At 52.6% G+C, this 27,088-nt stretch overlaps 7 protein-coding genes across 7 annotated transcripts; 4 read left to right on the top strand and 3 right to left on the bottom strand.

Annotated features, from left to right (window-relative positions):
* Positions 1-1,468: 1,468 nt before the first annotated feature.
* On the bottom strand, positions 1,469-3,934 carry BDP55DRAFT_726556 (uncharacterized protein; the record flags this gene model as incomplete). Its single annotated transcript, XM_060579163.1, has 5 exons — positions 1,469-3,214; positions 3,270-3,368; positions 3,422-3,539; positions 3,606-3,700; positions 3,770-3,934. 5 exons carry the CDS (start codon positions 3,932-3,934, stop codon positions 1,469-1,471), a joined length of 2,223 nt encoding a protein of 740 aa, XP_060431852.1.
* Positions 3,935-6,408: 2,474 nt separating this feature from the next.
* Positions 6,409-12,388, top strand: BDP55DRAFT_58181 (ion transporter). Its single transcript, XM_060570829.1, has 3 exons — positions 6,409-8,036; positions 8,089-10,473; positions 10,526-12,388. Exons 1-3 carry the CDS (start codon positions 6,501-6,503, stop codon positions 12,299-12,301), a joined length of 5,697 nt encoding a protein of 1,898 aa, XP_060431853.1. The 5' UTR covers positions 6,409-6,500; the 3' UTR covers positions 12,302-12,388.
* BDP55DRAFT_656893 (uncharacterized protein) lies at positions 12,275-13,283 on the top strand. The gene has a single exon (XM_060574390.1). It carries the CDS (start codon positions 12,534-12,536, stop codon positions 12,996-12,998), a length of 465 nt encoding a protein of 154 aa, XP_060431854.1. The 5' UTR covers positions 12,275-12,533; the 3' UTR covers positions 12,999-13,283.
* A 4,891-nt stretch (positions 13,284-18,174) lies between these two features.
* On the top strand, positions 18,175-19,128 carry BDP55DRAFT_713484 (uncharacterized protein). The gene has a single exon (XM_060578241.1). The coding sequence runs from the start codon at positions 18,652-18,654 to the stop codon at positions 19,030-19,032; it is 381 nt and encodes a 126-aa protein (XP_060431855.1). The 5' UTR covers positions 18,175-18,651; the 3' UTR covers positions 19,033-19,128.
* A 1-nt stretch (position 19,129) lies between these two features.
* On the bottom strand, positions 19,130-20,924 carry BDP55DRAFT_656898 (ribosomal protein L2). The gene is made up of 3 exons (XM_060574391.1): positions 19,638-20,924; positions 19,508-19,581; positions 19,130-19,448 (listed from the first exon to the last, which is right to left on the bottom strand). Exons 1-3 carry the CDS (start codon positions 20,617-20,619, stop codon positions 19,347-19,349), a joined length of 1,158 nt encoding a protein of 385 aa, XP_060431856.1. The 5' UTR covers positions 20,620-20,924; the 3' UTR covers positions 19,130-19,346.
* Positions 20,925-22,541: 1,617 nt separating this feature from the next.
* BDP55DRAFT_726560 (cyclin domain-containing protein) lies at positions 22,542-24,218 on the top strand (the record flags this gene model as incomplete). Its single annotated transcript, XM_060579164.1, has 4 exons — positions 22,542-22,547; positions 22,632-23,834; positions 23,888-24,026; positions 24,079-24,218. 4 exons carry the CDS (start codon positions 22,542-22,544, stop codon positions 24,216-24,218), a joined length of 1,488 nt encoding a protein of 495 aa, XP_060431857.1.
* A 1,064-nt stretch (positions 24,219-25,282) lies between these two features.
* Positions 25,283-27,088, bottom strand: BDP55DRAFT_629779 (uncharacterized protein; the record flags this gene model as incomplete). Its single annotated transcript, XM_060572062.1, has 6 exons — positions 25,283-25,628; positions 25,701-25,792; positions 25,856-25,913; positions 25,981-26,296; positions 26,354-26,373; positions 26,427-27,088. 6 exons carry the CDS (start codon positions 27,086-27,088, stop codon positions 25,283-25,285), a joined length of 1,494 nt encoding a protein of 497 aa, XP_060431858.1.

Consider the following 27,088-nt stretch of genomic DNA (forward strand, 5'->3'; position numbering starts at 1 on the left):
GTTTGGTAAGAGATGCCTGGGCCCTGGACACATGTCGCCGCCGCCGCCGCCGTCACCTCCGCCATGCCCGCTAGTTGATATCCGTATCAGCGTTTACCTCAGGTCCAACGCGACTCGCGCTCATCTTGGCATCAAGTTGACTCGCCGCTCGTGTCTCCGGGCCCCAATGTAGCCGGCGGCCGTCTCCATTCGCCTCCCCACCTTTCCGCATGTGCATGCATGGTAGCATGGGCACGCATATGGCAGACGTGCAGCCCTCCTCTCGTCCTTTTCTCTAAATCTGCTTGCTCATATGAGCCTGCTCAGATCGTGCAGCCGAAAGCCACGCGGTGAGGTTGCGTCGAGATGCAAATCCGCTTTCGACTGCCTCCCTTGAACATAATGTCAAGAACGTCGTTGCTCTGCTACCCGAGAATGGCAACGCGCCATCTCCGGTGACAACATATGGCGACGGCCAGATATGGCCCGTCGTGATCCTGTAGGCATGGGGGAAGATACGCCGGTGATGGTAGTATGGTATTGGCCATCACAGGTCAACAGTCATCTGCAATCTCAACAGTCCGAGACATCCCTCGAGACCAACGGGAACAGGACGTCAAGGATTTGTGCCAGTTCGGACCAGGCAAATACAACCGAGATCCACCCTGGCTCTGTGTGTCCTCGTATGCTCGTCTTCCCCGTCTCCCCCGTGCAAGACATGAGCGAATCGCTATATAAGTTGCCGCTCAAACCATCGCCCGAGCCTGTCTTGGAGCTGAGGCCATCGGTTCGTTGATTGTGCGGCTGGATGTGGTTGCTTACTTTGACTTTTCACCTCTTGTGTTTCGGGCACGGGGCTGGCTGGTGGGACATACAGTGCAGGCATTCTAGATACGGCAATATGAGAAAATTATCGCGGACTGCCTCTGGTACTGTGGACCTGTTCTCTCTGCAGAGACGGTCATCTCTGAGACATACGGTGGCATACCCAGACCGTATGGGCCTAAGATACATACAATCAGATCTCACGAATAGTTGTCATGTGCCGCGCTCGCAGAGCCTCTGACCTAAAACACGATCAGTTTCCTGTATCAAGCACTCATTGCCATACACTTATTGCCATGCGCACATCCTGGAAGGAGCCCAGATAACGTACCTAAATCTGAGATTTGATCTCATGCACAGCAATAGCAAAGCTTCCCGTCATTCTGTCGCCAGTGTAAATGGCCTAGACCATCTTCATATGACGGCGTGTTTGGAAATCTTCTACTCGTTACTACCTAAGGTATTCTATGAAGTCGTTCGTCATACAAGTGTTATCCATACACATCCAAACAGCTAACTCATGTCCATTCTATGGAAAGGCCATAACAGTTCAACCAACAGGCAGAGTCCGTGACACAGCTCCTGTAATTCTTACAAAGGAGTAGTTCCGCGTATCCATTGAAACGGCCGTGTCATATGACTGCTTCGGACTCCTCGTCTCGTTTCAAAGCGCACTTGGGCTTGCACCTGGAGGCTGTGGCCGTCGAATAGGCTCCACAGGCTTGATAGGAGGCGTCAAAATCTGCTGACGTGGAGACGGCGACAGCGTCGCCACAGGCGGCAAGACGGAAGGGAGGGCAGGCGTTTTGATGCTTGGGGGTTGCGGACGGGGCATGGGTGGAGAATGCTTGGTCGGAGAGAGTCCGCCTTCAGGGGCGGGCAGTGTGAATGATGAATGTGCTGAGCCCGGGATTCCATGCTCACGACTGATAATGGGCGTGGCTAGCAGACTGGAGTTTCCATGTCTAGGCGATGAGACATCCCGCGGAGCTGGCGTTGTTCTAGCTCGCGGTGGGCTTGCAGACAAACGGTCGCTACCGTTCGCCAATGATTTGCCAGCACCCTCGCAGTGAGTTCGGCCATCATCAGCTTCATCATTCTCAGCCTTGGGTGTTTTTGGTTCCGGGCTGTTCTCCTTGGCTCCATCTGTCCCACGAGGTTGGGTCGGTGATACAGAGCGGCGGCTAATGAACGCAGACTTTGATGGTGCCTCAATCGCTTGTCCGAGCAACGTTTCCTTCTCCAATAGAAGCGACTCATCATGCCCTGTCGATGAGATATCATTCGTCTTCGACACGTCTGAAGTGTCTCCCACTGCTTGCCCTGTCGAGCTTGGCTCGTGGTTGCTCTCTTTGGACGGCTGCTTGGCGGGCGAGGAAGATGCATCAGCTGGGCGGTTGACCTTGAGCTTGATAGTCGTCTTTGGTTTTGCCGCGGCTTCCTCCTCACGCCGTTTGCACGACTGGCAGATGAAATGAAACTCAGGCTTCTCAGCTTCAGTCTCACTGATGCCGAGGCATTTGCTGTGCTGCCAGACATTGCACTTTTCGCACGCCACACTGTGTGTACCATCGTCAACCTGACCATAGACACCGCAGATGCAATCGAAGATCCAGTCTTCCTCCTCGTCTTCAAGCTCCTCCAGTGCTCGCTTGCTCTTCTCTATCTCGGCTTGCAGCCGTCGCTCTGAGATACGACCCGAGCCACTGCGATTGTCCTCTGAGAGTTGGGAGAGTTCCCGTTCATGTTGTAAGCGGCGAACCTCCCGTTCCTTCAGCCGGTTTTCTCGAGATACCAGTCTCAGGTCCCGCTCTTTCTCGATCTGGAGTTGTTGTTGTTCTTGTTTCTTTGCTGCAGCTCGTTGGACTTGCATCGCCTTGGCTTCTTCCTGGGCCTTCTCATCTTGCTTCTGCTGCTCTGCCTTATTTGCGATACGGCTGGAGCGCTTCGCATTTGCCATTTTAGCAAGATTCAACAACTCTCTCTCTCGCTGCTGCTCTTTGCGTTTCCTCGACTCTTCTTGCTTCTCCAGGATAGGAAGTAAATGCTCTTGCAATTGATCTCTCAAGATCTTCTCGTTGTCGTCCTTGGTTTTGCGGAAAGACGCAATGATGTCCTGTACATCTGCCAGGCTGACGGCAAGGCATTCCCATTTCATGTTGCCGAGGCCGGTGTCCTCGATTGTATCAGCAGAAGTATCGGCCGGTTCATTTACAGACTGGTCCGCATCGCCTGCACCGTTTGGTGCAGAGAGGCGTCGTCTCTTGTTTGAGCGGGATCCGTATTTCACAGCTTTGGGCTTCTTCTTGGGGGTAGGTGGGCTTGGCGGTTCAGTCATTCGATAGACTCTGTTGTCGTCAAGAACAAAATACGTCCGGTCGTCTTTATCCCAGCCAATAGGCTCTATCCGCTGCCCGAACCTGTTAGAATGCCACAGCATAATAGAAGGATACCCGAGTACTCACCCAACTAGCTTGATCAATGTCCTTTTGTTCTTCCATCTTCTCCCTGACGCGCTCGGGGCGAGCCATGACCCATTGTGTCATTTGTTGAAGAACTTGTACCTGCGTTTGGGTTAGACAAACTACACTGAACTATAGATGAAGCATGCATTTACCTTAGTCAAGACGTCGAAGTCTGTGAACTTGGCTGCGGTTTCTTCTGTGCCAAAGGGATTCTTCTCGGGCGACCTTGCCAAGTATTGCCTTCGCGTGTACTCGTCAAAGAGCTCGTGTCTATGACACATTAGCATCGGAAACCCCCCATGCGACAAATGACATTAACAAGGATGGATAACATACGTGAGGCCACGATGCGACGAAACGAACTTGAGTAGGGAGAGCCCGATATCCTGGAGGACAGGAGCATTCGGCTTCAGGCATTCGGTCTCGATATCCTAGAAGCGAGCAGTCAGTGGACGGTAGCTCCCGTGGATTATCGTGAATTAGGGCAAAGAGTCGCATACCTCTGTATCTAGGCTGTCATCAATCTTGACGACCTTGCCAAAGAGATAGATCCACTGGCACAGGTTTGCGAAGTGCCATTGATTCCGCAAGCGAAGGAGCAGAGAGTCTTCTTCTCTCGAGCCATTCTCGGCCTCTTGCAGTGTCCTTTTACGAGACGATACCATGGTTGTGCTTGCGTCCTGCGTTGATGCGCCAAGGTAGTCAAAAGGGGAATCGATGCCGCAAAATTGTGGTGAAACAGCCCGGCCTGGTGTTGCTCAGAAAGCTTGCTGGAAACGTCGTAGGTATAGCTCAAGACTGTCGCGTCATTGATACGATGTCGACGCGCGGTGAAGCGCCGATGGAGTGAAGGTCTCGCAGGTATGTTCGGATTGGAGGGAGCAGGTCGGCCGTCGATCAGTCGAGATAGGTCTGCGGGTCAACTGTATGGAAGGGATCGTGAGACGATGACGAGGGGTTGATAGTATAGGTCAACAGTAGAACTAAACGAGGAAGAAAAAAATCGACGTGGAAATTTGACTGAGACGAAACGGAAGTTGAATGCTGGGGGAGTCGTTCAGCACCTAAGGGAAAATAACGGTAAGGCGAGGCAAAAGACACGGGATGAAGTCGAGTGGATGCAATCAAATTACCTTACTTTCTGGCGTGGATGGTCTGTGGCTCCAAACGTCAGTCCTACTCGATCTTGTCTGGTCTGGACGCGTTTGGGCCGCGGCATATCTATGGTACAGGCGCGTGTAGGCGCCTGCCCGGCGGGTGGCATAGAAAATGGGTCCAAGCTTATGGGTGTTGACGGGCAGGGGCCAGTGCTGAATGGAACCTTGCCCACGCTTGCTTAGCCTTACCTAAGGCACAGTTACATAATACACCCTCGGAGGGCGTAACGGGGTAGGACGGAGGGGCAGGACGGAGGTAGAAGACGAGCCGGCCGGTGATGTTCCGGAGGGAGTGGATCAACCGGGAGCACAACCCTTTTGGTCTTCCCTCTTCTCTAGACTTTCCTTCCAGGCTCCCCGGACAATCCTTGAGGTTCCCTCGGGTCTTGGCAATCATCCCTGCTGTACTCGAATATCTACGTTGGGCGCGAGAAAGAATAAAATTATACCGCTCCACGGTCATTCGTGTACTTGCGTCCTGTGACTGTATCACAATATTTACAAACGGTGTCTTCTGGTATTGATATTCATTGCTTGCACTCAGATCAAGGCTGATGGCGATGGAGATATTTGGGACCTTACCACGAAATTACGTAGGCATACTCCACAGCGTCGGCTGGACGTAGCCGACACGAGCTGGGCACTGGGCACCTTGCCGTGTTTGCCAGCGAGGACCTGGCTCTAAGAAAGGAAGTAGAATTTGAGTACCCGTATTCGTACAAACTTTCCCCAGCACCATAGTGGTCATTGACTGGCTCTGTCACAAAGGGCTGGAGTGTGCAGTTTAATGGCCTATGTGCCTACCGCACAAAGGCACTTACCTACAGTACGACTACATAGTAAGGTAGAGAGGGCAAATTCCTATGAGCTTGCAGCCGTTCATAACTTCATGCGCGTGCCGTTCTTCCACAGGCTGCCGTCTCATCCCCGTCCCATCGTCTCAGTCGGAAGTCTACGTAGGAAGAGCCGGATGCCGCATTAGACCCTAGGTAGGAATAGGAAGTAGGGAGCCCAGTAGGGCTTCGTATCCTCTGCATGAACTCTGCAGCAAGTAAGGTTCCAGGGGCTCATCTCACCAACCTGGCAGTTTCGAGACGGACTGAATGAGGACGGTGAAACACGCCCACATATGAACACACACTGTGTCGGTACTTTCTCGGCCCCTGACGGCGCTCCGTGTTCTCGGAACCCGAATCAACCTGGAAGACTCTGCCATTGCCCACCTCCTTACCCTGCCAAGTGCTTAGGTACTGCTAGTGCCTGCGAATCTCAACGGTCAGATAGGTATCTACCATTCCAGCTGGCTAGTGGGGGTAGGTCCCTGCCGCGCCAGCCGTCTTGGGGAACACGACGAGCTGAGAATAGGTAGAAATCCCATTCCCCGTCTCCAGCTTCCCGCCTTGTGGGGGCCATCAATGATAAGTATCCTTACAGTGCTTTCGACTCTAGCCACTGAATCTGCCGTGGACAAGGTGCCTTAGTCAGCATATGCCTCTTTCTCCTTCACTCCATCATCTCATCGGGGACTTCAATACGAAGAAACAATTGACAGCTTTGGTATGATTCCGTCCCTCCTCTCCTCCCTCATACAACGACCGCGGACCATAGGACGAAATCGCAAACGCATTGCCCCGCCCACGACGGAAACACAGAGTCCACAATACCGGATTGGTGGCGTTCGAAAACACGACACCAAACCCTCTTTACAGGCACCTAAACTTCAACTCTACGACCGACGCTCTGGCTGTTGCTTACGGGGGGGTTATTCATATTCCCACACAACGGGGCTACGAGACTTTCGAGAATTACAATTCAATCCGTTTCGATCCGATACACGGCCGAAAGAACTGTCGTGCGCGACGCTTTTTTGTACTACGACATGTTCGTGATTTTGCACCGGCAATAGTTCTGGACATGCGATCTGTGGGCTTGGCTACCCTTCGACCGGCACACAGAGACAGCCACGCATGCTTCTCGCGCACAACGGCATTAGCTGTTTGTCAACCAGCGGGCACACTTCATTGATAGGACCAAGATCAGCGATCCAGGCGCAACCCGAAGCCATCTACTTTCGATGCAAAGCAACAACCCGTACTCCTACGAGATGAGCTCGCGACAAGACGAGTCCTCGGGCTCCGGCAGGGAGGGTCTGCAGGCAGACTCCCAAGCCGAATCCCAGCGCGGCCGTCAGGGCCAACCGCAAATGTCTGCAAATGGCCTTGGTCTTTCAACATACTGGGAACAGCCCTATGCTCAGTCCAATAGCTCCGGAGGCCCTGACTCCCCCATCGACGCTTCAGCACTGCAATTCGCCCTACCGCCTGACATCAATCAGCCTCCCCCATTTCCCCGACTAAACTCGCCATCTCTCGACTCCCTGGACCGGCCGTCGCCGTACTTCGATGAGGCTACAAACCCCGATTACTATGAGGATAGGGTCCCTCTTACATCCAGGGCACAGCCCATTTCCGGCTCATTAAGCGCAAATATGGGGGATGCTCAGCCGAGAGATAGTTTTCAGACAGTATCTGACATCGACAATGCGCCACCAAGGACACGGGATGCAAGATCGCTCGGATACGACTTGGAACCTGGTGGCAGACGACCGAGTTATGGAGCGACACTCAGTCCGGGAGGGGAGCAACGGCGCTCTCGTTCGCCCTCTACTACCGGTGCCCTCCTCAGAGCGGGCTCCATCATGAGGGCCATGTCTCAGCGCGTTGTCAATATCAGTGGTGAAGGTGAACTCGTGGACCATAGAACGTCTCGAAGTCGATCTCCGTCACCGGCTCCGGACCGCCGCCAGCAGCTACACAACTCTGCTCAGATGTTCACAGATACCTCCTACCATTCCCAGGTACCTGAGAAGGGTCCCGAAGCGGAAAATGTCTTCGCTGACCCTCCTCCGCCCATGCCACAACGAATTCCAATGCAGAATCCTTTAAAAGGAAAGTCATTGGGCATCTTCCCTCCCACCCACCCAATCAGGATGAAGCTATGCGATCTGCTGGTGCACCCGTTTACTGAGCCCTTTATTCTCATTCTCATCGTCCTTCAAGCTACTCTCCTGACCGTGGAATCGGCTCCAGATGTCTTCACAAACCCGCGGCCTGCTGCATGGGGAGTCACTTGGATTGATTGGGCGATACTGGTGCTGTTCATCATCTTCACGCTCGAGTTGATTGCGCGTATTTTGGTATCTGGCTTCCTTCTAAATGCTTCCGAATACAGCACCATCGATCGCCAAAAAGGAGTTCGAGCCGCAGTTGTCGATCAGTACAGAAATTTGTTCCAGCCTCAGCGTCAAAAATCTGTCAAGGGCCCGCGACAACAAATCCACCTCGGCCCCTCAGCCTTCCAGCGATCCTTCACAATCATGCAGGGTCAGACACTACCACAAACTGTCGAGGAACAGCAGAGGTATCAACTTGCCCGACGAGCATTCTTGCGGCACTCATTCAACCGGCTTGACTTCCTCGCTGTTGTCGCCTACTGGATCTCTTTTGCGCTTAGAATCACTGGCGTCGAAAGTGAGAAGCATCTCTACGTGTTCAGGATGATTTCATGTTTACGTATCTTGAGACTGCTCGCTTTGACGAACGGCACAGCGGTTAGTAATCCTGCCATACCCCTGATAAGTCCGCCACTAACAACATATCTAGATTATCCTCCGAAGTCTGAAAAAAGCTGCGCCGCTGCTTGTGCGAGTTGCCTTCCTGATTTCATTCTTCTGGGTATTGTTTGCCATCATTGGAGTGCAAAGCTTCAAGGCTAGCCTGAGTCGGCAATGTGTCTGGCTTGACCCAACGGACCCAACTAACAAGGAGAAATCTTTCACAAACGATATGCAGTTCTGTGGAGGATTCCTCAATAACGTTACTGGGGAAAGCATGCCCTGGGTCATGATGGAAGATGATGGTATTCTGGACAAGTTCAGAAACGGCAGCAAGGCCGGGAAAGGCTTCCTTTGCCCTCGTGGCTCGATCTGTCTTCAGCAAGACAACCCATACAACGGCACAGTCAGCTTCGACAACATTGCTCAATCACTAGAAATGGTGTTTGTTATCATCAGTTCCAACACCTTCTCCGACGTCATGTATTACACAACCAACTCCGATTACCTTCCCGCGGCACTCTTCTTCGGCGCCGGCATTATGATCCTTATGCTGTGGCTCGTCAATTTGCTTATTGCGGTCATCACCTCTTCTTTCCAGGTCATCCGAGAGGAAAGCAGGGCGAGTGCATTCACAGCACCCGAAGAGCCACCGGCTCCGGAGCCGATGGACGAGTTGACTCAGAAGGTGCCTGCTCTGCAACGAATCTACGACAAGACCTTCCTGCTTTGGATTGCAGTCATTGCTTTCGGCCTCATGGCTCAGTGCTTCAGAAGTTCCAAGATGTCTCCGGAACGTGGGCGATTTATTAATTCTGTTGAGGTTGCTGTCACCATCCTGTTGGACATTGAAATCATCATTCGTTGTGCCGCAGGCTGGCGCTCTTTCTACAAGAGCAAGCGTAACCTCATTGATGCAGGCCTCGCTATTATCACAACCATCATCCTGATACCGCCAATCCGGAATTCTGGAGAAACTTATGCCTGGCTGACGGTCTTCCAAATTGTACGAGTCTATCGACTTGTCTTGGCTGTGCCAATGACCCGAAAACTCATTGTTATGGTTCTCGGAAACTCGAATGGTATCGCCAACCTGATGTTGTTCGTCTTCTTAATCACCTTTCTCATGGCCATTTTGGCAGCTCAGCTGTTCAGAGGCGAGATACCAAGTCACAGCGATAGTGGTGACCTCAACGAGGTCTCCTTCTTCACTGTTTACAACTCCTTCCTCGGCATGTACCAGATCTTGTCGAGTGAAAACTGGACCTCCATGCTGTACAATGTCACGTCTTACTTGAATGAGCACGATACGGGCTGGATCGGCGCGGTTTTCCTGATTGGCTGGTTTATCCTATCCTTCTTGATTCTCGTCAATATGTTCATCGCTGTCATTCAAGAGAATTTTGACGTTTCTGAGGATGAGAAGCGCCTCGAGCAGGTCAAGGCCTTTCTCCAAAGAAAAGAATTGGGCAAATCAGCTGGCAACCTCACGCTGTCGAACATTTTCACTTTCGGCAAGGCCAGACGGAGAAAGGATCCTCTGGACTACGGCCCAGCCATGATGGAAATGCTTCTCAAAGACGCCGTAGTGCACGAATTCCTCGACGATGCCGCAGAAGTGCCACAGGACACACCCAATGAAGAACGTTCGCCTACAAGAGCTCAAACGCACCACGTTGGTGAGGTCCGGCCTGGTTTTCTATCTTCCATGTGGGGGAAGTTCAAGTCTTCATTCAGCAGCAAAGACCCGAATCCGTTCTACTCGAACCTACGGTTTGATGGTCCCAATGACACTCTTGATCCACGACAAATGGCACGGCAGGCAGTTTCTGCCACTTCAGCACGCAAGAAAGCCCAGCGCGACTATCTTGCGAGACACCCCAACTACAATAACTCCCTATTCGTTTTTACGCCCAACAACCCTATCCGGCGCTTCTGTCAAAGAATCGTTGGCCCTGGCCGAGGAAATGAAAGATTCGAAGGTGTCGAGCCCAATAAGATTGCTTGGTATACTTCTTCAGCTTTCATATACGCATGTATCGTTGCAATGGTCGTAATTGCTTGCGTCACGACACCGCTATACCAGAAGCAGTATCAAGCAGAGCACCCCGAGTTCAGCATAACTTTTTGGTATGTCTGGACGGACTTGGCATTTGCCACAGTCTTTTCGGTTGAGGCTGTAATCAAAGTCGTTGCGGATGGCTTTTTCTTCACGCCGAACGCCTACTACCGGAGTTCTTGGGGATTCATCGATGGCATAGTGCTCATCACTCTGCTCATCAACGTCGGTACACTTCTAGCCAACGATGGCGCCGTTTCCAGAGCCATTGGTGCCTTTAAGGCTCTTCGTGCTCTGCGTCTACTCAACGTCAGCGACAGTGCTAGGGATACCTTCCACTCACTCATTGTGGTTGGCGGCTGGAAGATTCTAAGTGTAAGCTTGACCTCCATACCCATAAGCAATCATTTTCTCACTAATCGAACAGGCTGCATTTGTGTCCATCTCCCTGCTAATCCCCTTCGCCATTTATGGACTCAATATCTTCAACGGCCAGATGGTCAAATGCAATGACGGAGATGACTCGATCATGCTCATTTCCGATTGTTTTGGCGAATTCAACAATACACCATTCAATGACGATTGGCCCATGTTGGCGCCACGTGTTCCCTCTAATGACTATTTCAGCTTTGATGACTTTGCAGCGTCATTGTTTGTCCTCTTCCAAATCGTCAGTCAGGAGGGTTGGACCGATGTCATGTTCGCGGCACAGGCAGTCACTGGGCTCGGTAACCAGCCCAAGGACCTCAACCGTCAGGGCAATGCCATGTTCTTTGTTGTCTTCAACCTGCTGGCCACAGTCTTCGTTCTCACGCTGTTCATCTCAGTGTTCATGCGCAACTACACGGAACAGACCGGAGTTGCGTTCTTGACAGCTGAGCAGCGGTCTTGGCTTGAACTGCGAAAGCTGTTGCGTCAGATTTCTCCGTCCAAGAGCTCTTACAATGAATCAGAGAAAACTTGGAAGAAGTGGTGTCACAAACGCGCCATAGAGAAAAGGGGCAAATGGTATACAGCCGTCACCTACGTCCTAATCTGCCATCTCCTGCTGCTTCTTCTCGAGTATCATGGCGAACCACAATGGTGGACAGACTCTCGCGATGGGTTGTTTTTGGCGTTTACGCTAGTCTACATGGCCAACATTGCCATACGGATCATTGGTCTTGGCTGGGCTCGGTTTCGGAGGAGCTCGTGGGACTTATACTCGCTAGTGGTTGTCACCGGCGCGTTTGTCTCTACATCTGTGCTCATCATCAGCAGAAACAGCGATACTTATGTGCAGCTCCACAAGTTCTTCCTTGTGGCCATCCTCCTACTCCTTATTCCGCGGAACGATGCTCTCGACCAGCTCTTCAAGACAGCTGCTGCAAGTTTAACAACAATCGGAAACTTACTCGCTACCTGGCTTGTGTTCTTCCTGGTTTTCGCCATTGCTCTAACACAGGCATTCAGTCTGACGCGCTTTGGCGAGAATGAAGAAGCCAACATCAACTTCCGCAGTGTCCCCAACGCCCTGATTCTTCTTTTCCGAATGAGTTGTGGTGAAGGCTGGAATCAGGTCATGGAAGATTATGCAACTATCGAGCCGCCGCTTTGCGTTGACAACGCCGACTTCTTTGACAGTGATTGCGGCAGCAAACCCTGGGCTCGTTTCCTCTTCGTTGCATGGAACATCTTGAGCATGTACATCTTCGTCAACCTTTTTGTTTCTCTCATTTATGAGAGCTTCAGTTACGTATACCAACGGTCTAGCGGATTGGCTGCGGTAGACCGTGATGAGATCCGGCGCTTCAAGGAGGCGTGGCGGAGCGTCGATCCCGCCGGTACCGGCTTCATCAGCAAGGATGCCTTCCCTCGACTTCTTGGAGAGCTCTCTGGAGTGTTCGAGATGCGCATTTACGATGCCGACGACTCGGTCAGACAGATCCTGGAGGATGTTCGCAACGATGCTGCAACATCTGGAGCACGCCACATGTCTATTGCTTCTGCGAGCAACTACAGTGCGGGCGTCGACATCCACCGACTCAATGAGAGACTGGCGCAGATTGACGTTGTCAAGGTTCGCGAGCGTCGTCGTCGGTTCAACATCTTTTTCGAGGAAGTCATGGTTTCCGCGGATCCTGACAAGGGCATTTCGTTTACTTCTGTGCTCATGATCCTGGCCCACTACAACATCATAAATGACAGCAAGAGTTTGAAGTAGGTTTCCCCACACTAAGCCTGGCCACCGATCATACTAAAACATTCTGCAGACTGGAAGAATTCTTGCGAAGGCGTGCTCGATTACAGAGAGTGGAGGAGGAGGTGCGCCGCCGGGTCGTACTTGGCTTCTTTGACACCTTGTGAGTATCTCTAGTATTCGCTGACTATGGAGTCCCATAACTAACGGCGTCATATTCAGGTACTGGACTCGCAAGTTTAAGAAGCACATTGACATGAGAAAGTCGGCGAGGATGACTGCTATTCCCCAACTCGACATTCCCCATATCCTTGTTGACGATGATGACACACGACACAAGTCCTCGCCGGTGGCAGGAACCGGACAAACGAGGTCAGCGTTGCTGACAGTGGAAGACGCCCATAAATCGGCACACAATAGCTGGTCCGGATCGGGGCCGACAGACACGTCTGACGGCGACTATCAACACCCGCTCAGCTTCCCGCGGTCTGGGCCTACAACGCCAAGTCACCAGTCGACGCATTCCGCATTCAGCTTTGAATTACAAGAAGGTGGTCAGACTTCAGCTCAGAGCAGTCGAAGGGGAAGTGCTGTCACCCCACAGAGCCCCGTCAGCCCCGCACAAGTTAGCAACATGCTGGACGATTCTATTTGGCTCGAGAGTATTCGGAGAACTGCAACAGTCCGGAAATCGGTTCGAAAATCCGATTGGAGTAGATAGGTGCACCAGAAGGTGGTGCGTAGTGGATTTTATTTCTTGAGCGGTGGCGTTTAGGTTTGAGATGAAGACGTGTCATCGATTCTGGGCATAGCTCCTAGACCATGTTTTGAGCCACGAGAGGCATGAGCACCATGACCCTTTCGTTTTTCATGTTAGATAGAAAGATAGACGAAGCAACTTGCTCACGGCTTTGGTTGGTACTTGTGGCATGATGATGGCTATCATCAAGGCAGGGGCTTCGTAGACTGCACGTAGGGTAGTGTCTAATGCAGAAGATTTCATGAACATAATGATCCGTGTGAAGGAAGTAAGCACCCCGTGCTGTGAATCTCCCTGTCTCGATGTCATGCACAAATCCCACGACCAGTACCAATGACTAGAACGGTTGTTGCACTCAGATCAAAATGTCTCATGCCCCGCTTGGACATTGCGATCGGACATTGAGGCTTAGAAAGAAGAGACCAGTTTCTCGTTCATCTGAAAACGAAGATTACAGAGCCCATTGCTATGTCGAGTTATTCCCAGAGACAACCACGATGGTGCCGGCATGTCGTGAACGGAAAGCTCAAGTTTACATACTTATGCCATATCCTGTCATCGTAGTATTATAATCCCCTAACAAGTCGAAAGCTCCACTTGCATTAAAAGATCTGTTACCGTTCGTACGCTCTCTCATATTTCTTTTCGTCTCGGGTTCAGACATCAATACAGCAACGTTTGCTTGGCAGGCGTCAAAGAGAGGTTGAACTTCTTTACGCATGAACCCGAGGATCAGAACAATGTGAATTTCCTTCTATGGAAATCTGAAACCTTGCTTAATTTGTTCCCCCGAACGAAGACTCCGAGTGTTGAAGCTATGTTGTGTGCTGGAGCATCTGCAAGAAGGATTCTAGAAGATTTTTATCATTAAGATCCATCCCCCCTGACCCAAGACTCACTGAGCAAACGAGTGCACTCACTAGTGAGAAAACTTATTCATGAATACTTGGTGAGTGGGAAGAAATATCACGTAAATATCAGTCCTTCATCACGAGCTGTCGTCGGCGAATAAACCTGGGCTCTTGGCGGAGTGACGAAGAGACCAAGTTGCAACAGCGCCAAGAGCACAGCTTCTGAGATTGGGAATTGCCTCTGGGCTTCATGACCTACGTGCTACCCTAACTCCCGTATCTAAAGCCCAAGACCTTGTCCCAGAGGTCTGCAGTAGAAAGATCAGACGGGATGAAGTAGAAAAGAAGCTTCATCGACAGTCATCTATCGGGGTCGAACATGGTTCCGGGGATAGGCCTCGGGGAATTGACAAAGTCCTAGTCTAACGACGGGTCTGAGTCTCGTATTTTGTGACTTTCATGTCTCGTCTCGTCGAGTGTAGGGCCCTGGTCTGGTCTGGTCTCGTCTTGTCCGTGTCTCGTCGTCGCTTGGCACTTGCTCGTTTCATTTTCGCGAATGTTTCAATGTGCCCCTCCTCTCCTACTTTGGCCGTCATACGCGCACAACTACGGTCTACCTACCTGAGTGACGTGAGGATCGGAGGCCATCGAAGAGATAAGAGCTGATCTTCAAGTTCTGCACTCCTTTTGCCTCCGTATAGGAATATCCAAACTCTCACTCGATGCTCGTCTACCCGAACCTGAACACAATTGCAACAGTGGTCAATGGAGAGGACAGGGGTACGGTGAGGGGATACCCGGGGGTGGCCTTGTTTCCAGACTCAGTGAGCCCATGTCCCATCACATTATTCTTCCCCTTTCCTGGCTCTCAACCATGAGATCGACGGATGCTCACTGAAAGAGAAGACACTTGGACCTCTGTCTTGCCGGGGGATCAGTTGGGGGATGCGACAGTAAAGCGACTAGGAGAACGAAGACCCCGGATTTGGAGAGTTTGATGCGTGTGATGGTGTTTGTGATTCGGGTGCAACTTGAAAGGAACGGACGAGCTTCCTATTTAGTATGCAGAACAACAACACGAGATTTGGGATGAAGAGGTGAAAGAACATCGCATGGTGAAAGTTACGTGTCCGAAGTACACTGCCCTGACGGGACTTTATTTCGGAGTTCAGCTTCGAGACGACGCCCACTACGGGATTCGGCAGTCCATTTTTTACCTCGACTTTGCCATTTACAGCGTAATGGGGAGATGATATAGATAGACCGCCACAGTCTCTGCTAGATTGATATGCCCTTTTTTAGCACACTATATCATGGGCTCATACGAGTATTAAGTCTTTCGGCAGGCCCAGGAATATTCCTGGCAGAGCATTGCCACAGTGGCTCAGAGAGTTCTTCCAGAAGGCTTCGACACCCACATCACGGGCTTTCCGCCGCGTTGGCAGTGGCCATCCTCGTCAAGGGAAAACTCTGGTGCGAACGAGTGGCACGAACGCCGCGCTATGGCGATGAGCACGTTATGCGGCTGCGGTCAACCGTCCAGCGGCAGCCCATCCACCCAATAGCGCACATGCCTGTCCATAGCTTGCCATTCGCCTCCCCCAAGAGCTGAGGCTTGGGTAATGCTTTAGTTCTTTTTTTTAGGAGATACATAGTTGAGAGCTGCAGTATTCGAGGTAAAGTAGCAGCGGGTTACCTATGGAGACACAAGCTAAGGCTGAGGAGAGTGAGGTGTTTGTACGTAATCGTGGACACTCACCAACTTGTAAGTCCCAGGCCCGTCGTCAGGGTCGGCGTCAGCGTCAGCGTCAGCCATGAAGCACGCATGACATCGGCAATTTCGTTGGCGCGCGCCCCTGAAACAGCCGTGCGTTCTTTGTCTGCATCGCTGGGCTGTCTGGCTGTCACTCTGCTTGTCTTCCGTGGCGGTGACCGACCCCTGACACGCCTTACCCAACTGCCCGTATCATCACTTAGCTTATCGGGCTCTGCTCTCCGAAGTTATTGATCCGATGTATTCTCTTGGCCTCCGTGTCAGTAGAATCGTAGCCATGATGCGTGGGGAGGTACATTGAGGGATGGACGCTCGCCGCCTGTGCGTGAACAGACTTTTTTGGCAGTACGGGCACCGATGAAGTCGGTGGGAAGCCAAGACAAGCCAAGCCGAGGTGGCCGCTCCGTACCCGCCCGTACCCTTTCCATACTTTTCCCACAGGAATGGTACCTCCAGAGGTTCGAAAAACCCAAGGTGCCCCAGGGGAAACTCATCCCTTGCTCCTGGCCCCCCTGACGACGATCACACAATGCAGCCAGTTGGGACTAACGGAGCAGGAGGCTGCTACATACCTCAGACTGCCTTGCACCGGCTCCTGGGGCATCTCTTGCACGTTACAGAGCACTAGTTGCCTCTTGCCATCGCGTGCTGCTCCCATAAACTGATGGTTCTTGCTCTGGATCCGTATGTGAATCCCGATAAGCCAGCATCTACAGATACTGAACGCATCTCTTGCTGGTAAGGTGGTGCGCAAGTATGGCATATGCGGCACGCCATCTCACATCTCATATGGTTTCCCACCGGCCCCTCTGTCTTCCATCGATAGACAGACGTCCATAAACAAGTTTATCATGCCAGAGAAAGATATTGCCTTATCATCACAGTAGGACGCAGTGGGAAGACAAGTCAACTACCGAATGCCTCGACGTAAGTTCATCCGCCAAGGAATGAACGGGCTCAACGCAGGCTCGGTGTCCTCGTCCAAGTTGGACCGGTCCATCGCTCCCGTCTCATAGACTCAGTCTCAGAGCCACTCAAGTTACCTAAGACTACTCCCAAAGCATGCCGTTGCCTACGTACTCACATGCTGCCGTGCAGACAGAAAGAGGCACATCTGCGTCCGTCGTCTGAACAATATGTCTTCCGCCATCCAGCTCCGGTGGCATCCATGCATCTCGTCTTCCCAAGTTCCAACCGCATTGCTCATTGCCAAAAGAGGCAGCGTCCTGATGCCACACCTCGCATTGATGCCGTCTGCATCACACCCCTGAACCTCAAGCCCGCTTCTCCATACTATGTATGCATCCTTGGTATTTGAACCCTTCTTACACTTCTTAATCCTCCGCATATCCTCACTCCCCTGTCACCCTCTTAGTTCCCTGCCCATCCTTTCCACCTCCCGCGGCCCCTTGTTCCCTCTCTGCCACTTCGCTTCGTCTGCGATTGATTCCCTGCCAGGGGCAATTCGCTCGTCTCAGCCGGACTACTACTGCTGCCGAACCTAGCATACCTGTTCTACTACTAGCCTACTATTAGCCTCACGTTTTTCTCCCTTCCGAGTGTTCACATCTTCCGACACTTGATATAATCCATCCCGTTTCCGCTGTCTACGTTCCTCTTTTTGAACTCAGTCTACTCACAAATTCCACCCATTCAATTCTCGCCGTTCACTCGTTCATTTACCATACAGGCTGAGCCTCCAAATATCAAACATCTTCACCCACATTCCTAGACGTGTTGTCATCGAACTTGACCACCTTCGCCTCCCACTATCTCGCCATCATCCATATTCACCAGAGCTTAAGAAGTAGCAAAGTGTCGGAAACGCCTTACTCCTGTCCAAAATGCAGTCCTCTTCCCGCTTCCAGTCTATCACCTCCCGCTTCTCTCCGAGCACCCTCCGCACAACCTTCCGCCGCTCATCCTCAGCGTCCTCTCGTGCGAGCAGCGACCGAGGCTCCTTTGCCACCGCGGCGTCATCACCCGTTAGCACAATCAACAGCATCGTCTTCCGCCAGCCCTCGATGCTCGACCTCGAGGAAGAGCGCAAGAGCTTCGGCAGCGAGCTCAGCATCCTTGAGCCACGCCCTGTCATCTACTTTGGCAGTGTCGAGGAGCGCATCGGATCACTATAAGCGCCAACAATATAGTTTGGTCACATGTTTTTACGAACGGCGGAGACGATGGAATTTCGACACGCCATTATGTTTATGAGCCTCGGAGCTCTCGGGTCTGAATCGGATTAGACTGGGATCTGATTTCAATGGGGAAGCTTGGAAACACAACAAGCCGGCGTTCAAGGAGTTTCGATCTCAAGGGAATGAGCCTAGAAAAGGCATTCCGGGAGACACTCATGGTTTCTTTAAGTAGCTGGGGGCGAGGCTACCACTGTTGAGACATCGCCATGTTGCGATTAGGATAGAGCAGCGGCTTGAAAAGCAACGCAATATGTTATCCGTCTTTTTTCCACCCCTTCATACCAAGATACACCACACGCACAGTGGTCTGGCTTTAGCGAATGAGTGATGTCGACGACAGTCTTCAAACTGAGAACCCATTGCCGTTGACGCCGTCTGATTCACCGTTGGGGATGAATGAGGCCACACATATTCGCCATTGTAGACAAAGCTCCGATGTCACCCCTTTAACGGGCCACCAACCCAAAGGTGTACTTACTGGCAGTGCCTACAGCACCCCAAGATAGAGGACCGATTGATTAGTTTGGTTTATCAAACAAAGGAAAGGCCAAGGAGACAGTTCCTTCGCCTCACCGTCAGCAAAGTAGCGCAAGTCAGCAGACGCCTGCGGGTACTCAATCAAAACGGGCCGCCGCCCATCCTAGCATCAATTCGAAACAGGCTATTTCGATACACTTTTACGCTTGTAAGAAGATCTTGAGCTATACAAAACTAAAGGCACTCAGACGAGCAAAGTCAAGCACGCAAGAAATATCCTTGCCAGAAAAAGAAGAAGACGAAGAAGAAAAATAATGTCCCAGCATTCACCCTCGGGAGACGACCCCGTTCCAAAGATGTGGTGGATCATGGTCGGCGGGAACAGCCTTGCGTCGTCCCCGACGTGGAACCGCCTCCTGTCTATGGCGGACGAACGCAACAAGGTAAGGCGGGACGCAGAGAAGGAGAAGATGGATTTTCAAGAGGCTCAGAAGACTGCGAAAGAGGAGCTTGAAAGGGCGAAGAAGACGTACAAGGAGACGTTTGGCGGCGGGGTGGCGGCTTGGAGGGAACGAAACCGCGGAGCGGCAGCTAATGGGGACGGAGCCGGGACCGGGACCGGGACTGGCCCAGATCACGAGCACCGCACGGGAGAAACGACCACCCCTGAGGACGGGCCCCAGGCAGATAGGTGAGCATCCTGCGGCTTTCTCCGAGCTTGAGCTTGATACCATGGCTAGATGAACACGGAGCGCCGCTGCCATTGCATGGGATATGATAAGGAATAGGGGATCCGGGTGCGGAACATGACGCAACAATACAGCTGCGGTATTTTGGGAGAATGTGCCGGAGGTCGGCAGCTCAACATCAATAGCTCTATGATACAAATACTATGGCATACATTTACAACAGGGGCGTCGAGCTTCGTTTCAGGCCCGGTAAATGTCTGATCGTGTCCGTCTACAGTAGGATCTCGTCGATGGACTAGCATGACTTATACTAGCATGACTTATGAGGCCTTGCTTCTTCTCTTGCCCATGTTGCGTACTCTGGGCTCGACAACCCACTTGTTGAAGTTGTGCTTGCGGCGGGTCTTGAAACCGCCCTTGGCCTGTAGGATATATGTCTTAGTAACTATGAGGGAAGGAAGAACAGCAGAAAGAAACTTACCGGAGTGCCCCAAGGACTGGTAGGGTGGCGGTTACCCTTGGACTTACCACGACCACCACCGTGAGGGTGGTCGACTGTCAGCTGATTGTTAGCATTTCCAACCCATATAGTCAAGCTTGGATACACGTACCGGAGTTCATGGCAAGACCACGGACAGTGGGGCGAATGTTGAGCCATCTGCTTCGTCCGGCCTTGCCCAACTGTCTGTACTGGTGGTGGGGGTTGCTGGCGACTCCGATCGTTGCGCAAGCGTCTTTGCTGACTCTGCGGATCTCGCCGCTCTGAAGACGGACGTTGATGTACTTGCCCGTGACAACCTTGGTACCATCGTCCCTGGTCTCTTCCTCCTTGGATACCACGATTGCGTAGGTACCAGCACTGCGACAGAACACAGCGCCGCCCTTGGCTCTCGAGCCAACGTTGAAGACGACAGTGCCGACAGGAATCATGTGCATGGGAAGGCAGTTGCCTCTCCAGGCGGTCTTGGCTGCCAAAATACCGGGATCGACGACGCCACCCATGCTGTCGAGAAGATCTTTGGGGATACCGGAACGGTAGCTGTGGACGACGTCACCGGCGCGCATGCCCTCGGCGGCGACGATGTAGCTTTTGCGCCCAGTGGACTTGTTGGAAAGCAGCGCAATGTGAGCACTTCGACCCGGATCGTACTCGATGCGATCGACCAAATGCGGACCAGCCTGCCAGCGATCAAAGTCAACGGTGCGTATCCTCCTCTTCGCGCCGCCTCCGTGATGTCTGACGGTGATTCTTCCAGAGTTGTTACGACCTCCCTTGCCGTGGCCCTTCTTGGGATAGGTCAGTGGCAAGAAGGGTCGCCCCTTCCACAGGTGATCATTGATCGGACGCCTCAGATGACGGACACCGGGTGTTCGCGGCTTGTAGGTGCGCATAATGGCGGAATCATTGCTTGCTTTCGCGATGGTCGGAATAGGAGGGGCGGGCTCGGTGGTGGATTTTGCGGCGGGCTTCTCGACAGACTTCTTCCTCGTTGCGGTAGCATATTGTCGAAGCGCAAGCCCACGAAAGGCGGTCGAACCGAGAAGACTTGCGCAGCTCCTCTGAGCCGACAAGAGCATCATAGGGCGCGACATGTTGGCATTGATATGCGTTTGAGAGTCGAAGTGTAGGTTCCCTCTTCTCGAGTCGGTTAATTGTGTTCAGGAGAAGCTGCTCAGCGCAGCATATCGCGTAAAAGGACGGGTTCGGTCGGGGTGCAGCGGCAGCAGGAAGGCGAAGACAATCCTAAGATAGGTCTCAATTGCTCAATTGAGCTCAGAACTATCCAGATCCGACCCCAATTGCCGTTGGGATACTCGTTGGGTGGGAATACGGTCCCTGTTGTCGTGATTGCTGGAGCGACTCTCCAAGGTACGCTTGAGGCCAGTGCAGATTTCGAGCTTTAGGAAATAATTATTCTGCCGGCGCCGATGAACTGACGTCCAGGAATGGAAGCCCGGCCATTGGCGGTACGTACTGCTACAAGAAAGCTTCAGCCACACTTTAGTGGGTATATGTGGCTCAATTCTCGAGTTAAGCCTCAGACGCCTCGACACGACCCGGCCAGGCCGCCTCTGGAAGCGTGACGGGACGTGGTTGGGAAGGCAGCCAATTATGTTCTGGTTGCTCCGCGGTTGCTGCTGTTGATTGCTATTGTGACCGGGGTAACTCCCCATTTTCCACGTCTTTTTTTTTTTTTTTTGCAGTCTTCTCCATCAGCCAGCAGACCTTCTTTCGCGTGCAGCCGGGGCAATCGCGTATCCACCCTCAGACTGCTCCCACTCTCGCTTGGCTACAACCACGACCCTCGAACTTCCTCATAAGCCTACGATTATCTCCGGGTCTAAGGCACTTTGATATTCCTGCTGCTCTTTTCGAGGTATCTTCAATTTCGCCCCAGGCAACCGACAACAGAAACACATTCTCATCACTGTCGCCTCTCGAGCTTCTCTTTCATCCATAAGAGAGCTTCTTATTCTCATACTCACTTCACAAAAACCAAAACCATCACCACGGCATCATCCTTCTTGTCGCATACCGCACACACCCACCTTCTCACCTTGCCAGCATTCCATCCGACCTGTTCGTCACTGTCTGCACCGCCAGGTCCTCTACGGTACCTACCTGAATCACACACTGGTGAATTTATTCGATTCACTACCTCCATACGCCCAGAGCTAGATATATATCTTGCTCTTGCCCGGCCTTCACCTCACCTTCCTCACCTGTTGCACGCTGCACACAAAGAAAGCTCGAATTCCCTTATGAGATTTCATTGAGTCGCGACTACATCCTCAGCCATCGTTCACGACAAAGACACCCCCGACGCGACTTTCCCTTTTAGCGAGAGTCAAGAAGCCACTCCCTGTCCGCCGTTCGCGTGTGCACCAACTGCACGCCTGTCTGCTTCAGATACGCTACTGTGGTGACCAAACCAGGGCCACCGCGAGCCGCGACTTGAAAAAATCGGTACGTACCTCCCAAAGCTGGCGGCTCTGGTCCCATTCACAATAACGTACCCACTGCATACCACATCACGTCCATCCGTTCCCACTACCTCAGCAAAACACATCACACACTGATTGTCCTTCCACCTCCTCCCACATAAACAACCTCAGTTTTGCCCAAAGCCCAAAGCCCAATTCCCTAATTACTCTACCTCTACCTTTGTATTGCCATTTTCTCCTCTGTCCCAGCATCTTTGCATCTTTGTCAATTGGCACCCGGGACGCGACTGATCCCGCCCATCAAGTGTTTGGCGTCAAACCAGAGCAAGCGTTTTGCCCGCGTTCGAGTCGCCCGTCATCATCATTCCCCAAGGTATGCATGTCTCGACCTTGCTCACCTCGTCCCATTGCCGCGCTCTTCCTCTTTCTCTCTTCTCAAGCACAAGCTGCCACAACCTACACTGTCTCTGCTGGCGACCTGACCAGCATCTTGACGCGTCCCAATGCTAACCTTGTCTTTATAGAGTCCTCCACCTCAGATACTCAACTTGACATAATCAGTTGACAAGATGCCCGTAAGTCTACTCGTAAATGCGTGTGCCTGCAATACGCGCAGTATGCTCTCGTCATGTCGACATCATGCTCACCTTTTCTTTCAGGTTACACGTCCGGCGCGTACAACACGCCTCGTTTCAAACGAGAACGATGAGAACAGCGGAACCACGCGCATGACGCGTGCCAAAGCAGCCGCGCTGAGCGTTGATGAGCTCGCTGTCCCAGGAAAGGCCCTTGCCACGAAGAAGTCTGCAACCAACGCGATCCCCGCAGCTCAACGAACCAAACGCGCCGCCCTCGGCGATGTCAGCAACGTCAACAAGCCAGAGGCTGGCGCAGGCAAAAAGCCCGTTGGCAAGGTCGGCCTCGTCTCCAAGGCTGAGAAGCCTACTGGAATTACCAAGAAGTCTACCAGCACCACCAGATCAGTAGCACCCAGAGAGAAGAAGGACAAGGCACCCGGCTCAGGATCCGGCGCGATCTCGAAGAGAAAGGTCATCACGACAAAAGTCGTCAAGGAGGAGAAGGAGATCTCTCTGGAGGACAGCGAACCCATGCGGAAGAAGCCCTCTACCGAGACTCGTCGAACTAAGCCCGACCAAGAAAACGTCAAGAGCCAGACTCCAGTCGAATCTGAGCCTGTCAATGCCCAAAAGCCTGTCGTATACCCCCCCGGCGTTAGCAACCTGGACGAGGAGGATCTGGACGACCCGTTGATGGTGGCTGAGTATGCCAATGAGATCTTTGAATATCTCAAGGACCTGGAGTGCAACTCCATTCCCAACCCCAACTACATGGAGCACCAGGACGATTTGGAGTGGAAGACGCGTGGAATTCTGGTCGATTGGCTGATTGAGGTGCACACGCGCTTCCACCTTCTCCCCGAGACTCTCTTCCTGGCTATCAACGTCATTGACCGCTTCCTCTCTGAGAAGGTCGTGCAGCTCGATCGCCTGCAGCTTGTCGGTATTACCGCCATGTTCATCGCCTCAAAGTACGAGGAAGTTTTGTCGCCTCACGTCGCCAACTTCCGCCATGTCGCCGATGATGGATTCAGCGAGGCTGAGATCCTCAGCGCGGAGCGATTCGTTCTGGGAACCCTGAACTATGATCTGAGCTACCCCAACCCCATGAACTTCCTCCGTCGTATCAGCAAGGCCGACAACTATGACATCCAGTGCCGTACCATCGGCAAGTACCTCATGGAGATCAGCCTTCTCGACCATCGTTTCATGGCCTACCGCCCCAGCCATGTCGCAGCCGGCGCTATGTACCTGGCCCGCCTCATCCTGGACCGTGGTGACTGGGTATGTAACATTGATTACAACAAAGTAAGCTAGTTGACTGACTATTGCAACAGGACGAGACCATCGCATTCTATGCTGGCTACAACGAAGAGGAGATTGAGCCTGTCGTTCGCCTCATGGTGGATTATCTTGCTCGTCCCGTCGTCCACGAAGCCTTCTTCAAGAAGTATGCAAGCAAGAAGTTCCTCAAGGGTAAGCGCCTTCTCGGCCCCGCGCCTCATTTGCCTCGCTAACATTTGTGTAGCTTCCATTCTCACCCGCCAGTGGGCGAAGAAGAGTGCTCCTCACTTCGGCATTGTCGATGTTCACCTCTCCCTGGACCAGATCTCAAACAAAGAAGACGAGCAATACCCCGAGGAAGAGGAGGAGGAAGCCAACTATTAGCGAACCTGCGCCGAGTAGTTGGATGATCTTCAGCGTTTACGGCCACTTTTACGAATGCATACATCGGCGGCGCGCACCTCTTTGAGTGCAGCAGTTGCCTTGCCGCGTAACCCCTGGTTCTCAACTGTAGCCCTCGCGGGCTTGTAGGGGGAAGGCGACTAGGCTTATTACTTTTCTCTGGGTTAGATCGTGTCCAGACTCATCTGTCAGATATGGGCAGCTGTTTTGTGTTGCTTTATTTTTTGTGGGTTTACATTTTCCATCGCATTGGGACTTCGTTGCTCTTGTCTCATGAACGGCGCATGGAGTCAGAGGACAAGGATATCACGAAAGCGGACGGTTTGGCTGGAGTTCGTTGACTCTGTCTTCCACTTGGCTGGCAAGACATGGAATTCACTTATTTTGTGTGTTAAGGCATGGCTGGCCTACAAGTGAGGGTGTCTTGTCGTCTAATCGTTGCTCCCGTTTGGAGTGTTTTGATGATGCGCAATGAGGGAAAGCAAACATACCATACATCGGGGGGCGGGGGCAGGGGTTAGCTTATAGCCAACAGCACCGTGAAAAAACTTGTACATACATCTGTTCGGAGAATTGGGTTCAGGGAGGGCTGAATAAATTGCATTGCGTTTTTCTGTTCGAAACGACGGGAGCTAACATGAGTTCATGTGCCTGTCTCTCAATCACCAGAAGTAAACCCTTGGACAAGGAGTATGTCTTCGGCGGAGGACTCAACACACTCATCCTGCCACCCGTGAGATGAAGTTGCCTTTGTATTCAAGGTAGGATGATTGAGTCGGGTGGTCCATTACTCTAGGGGAGCTGTGATGTTGAGCATCACATGGTATGAGAGCTGAAACCTCTTTGGGGTGTATAACAAGATTATTTGACAAGAACTATGTGACACTATATAATATACACTATATTACGATTTGGTAGAATTCCAGACATGGCAATTATTCGGTGGGCGTAAACATCATCGAGCAGCTTAGTCTGCAGAGGGCAACAGACTTTGCTCTCCTCCGAATCTAGCGACAATTTGGAAGAGGCTAGGCCTAGGCCTAGCTTTAACCAAGGGTTGTGCGCGCATCTGTTCGGTACCAGTTGGCCTTGGGGTCGCCGAGGCACTCGCCGATGGTGACCATGTTCTTGCCCTTGAACTTCTGGAGCGTGAACTCGGTGAGGTTGTAGACGGTCTGGTAGTGGATGTCGTGGCCAATGAAGAGGAAGTTGTCGCTGGCGGCGGGCTTGGCGGCGATAGCCTGGGTGACGATGTCCTTGGACTGCTGGATCTCTGTGGCGCTGTCGTGCAGGTAGTCGGCGCTGTCGAGGTCGAAGTAGATGATGGAGTAGCCGAGCGCCTTCATGTCCTTTTCGCAGCCGCAGGCGGCGGTGCAGGAGGAATAAGGGGGTCTTTTTTGAGTGTTAGAATAGAATATTTGGAAGTTCCACGCAGGGTTGATTGGAGGGCTTTGCTGGAATTACCTCATGTAAGTAGGGAAGACACCGATGATGTTGCGGAGAGCCATTTCCAGCTTGTACATCTCATCCTTGCGCTGCGCCGAGGTGATGCTGCACTAGTTTCTCAGGTCAGCATACTCATCGGCGAGAGGACAGGCCGTTATGGCAAGTAGACATACCAGATCAGCGTGGGACCAGGTGTGGCTGGCAATCTGGTGACCTTCAGCATACATCCGCCTATCGCTCAACGTTAGCCAAGGTAACCCTACAGGTCTTGCTGGAGGGGGGCTGAAGTGGTTCATACTTGATGGTGTTAACCCAGGGGAAGGTAGCATTGTCGATTTCACCCTTGCCGTTGTTGTTGCCGGTGATCATGAAGCTGGCCGAGGCATTATACTTCTTCAAGAGATCCAACAGGTCGTTCGTGTACGCGGCCGGGCCGTCGTCGAACGTCAGGGCAACGTCGCCAGGCTTGATGCAGCTGTAAACACCGGGGCCGCCGTACTCGACCGAGCCGAGCTTGGGGCGGGCGATGCTCGAGGTGTTCTGACCAGGAGGAATCTTGTTGGCATCGCAGGCCGGGCCGTACTGGAACAAGCAGTCCGGAGCCTTGCAGTGCTCTACATTCATGTTAGGGTTTACTACTTCCAAACCAACATGGCTCGAGTTTCAATTACCTGTAGTGGTTCCGCAGAATCTGTTATGATGTTAGCGAGACTGGCACGGTACGACATTGGAGGAATCACTTACCCTGCCGCAGAGCAGCATTCGTTCGCGGCGCACTTGGCATTTCCGTTGTCGGGGCCACAGACCCCCGACCCGGAGTCGCCGCCATCGCCACCGGTTGCCGGCGGGCTACCGTTGTTGTTACACGTACCGAACGCGGTCTGGCAGCCGTTGGTCGCCAGACAGTAATCATCGGTCGAACCGCACCAGCCATTGACAGAGCAGCAGGCCAGATCCGTGGGGCAAGTGTATCCCGCCGCGCTACCACCGTTACCAGTTTTTCCGCAAGAGTTGTCGGGAGACACGTTGACTGCTACTGCGGTGCTGCTTGGGCTGCTGACAGGTGCCTTGCTGCTGCTCGCCGGCGCCTTGCTAGCGCTCGCTGATGCTCTGCTGCTGCTGCTCGCTACTACCGGTGCCTTGCTGCTGCTGCTGCTCGTCGTCCCCTTGCACGTACCAAAGCCGGTCTGGCAACCGTTGGCGGGCAAGCAGTAGGCGTCAGTAGAACCGCACCAGCCATTGACCGAACAGCATGGCAAATTGGTAGGGCAGGTGTACGCCTTGGAGCTACCTCCGTTTCCAGTCTTTCCGCATGAGTTGTCTGGGGAAACGGCCCGGATGCCGAGAGGAGGCGAGGCCACAGCCGTTCCGGCGAGGGCGAGCACGAGAAGCTCGAGAATAGACAT

This window comes from Colletotrichum godetiae, assembly GCF_030913485.1.
Source record: "Colletotrichum godetiae strain CBS 193.32 chromosome Unknown BDP55scaffold_12, whole genome shotgun sequence".
Classification (NCBI taxonomy): domain Eukaryota; kingdom Fungi; phylum Ascomycota; class Sordariomycetes; order Glomerellales; family Glomerellaceae; genus Colletotrichum; species Colletotrichum godetiae.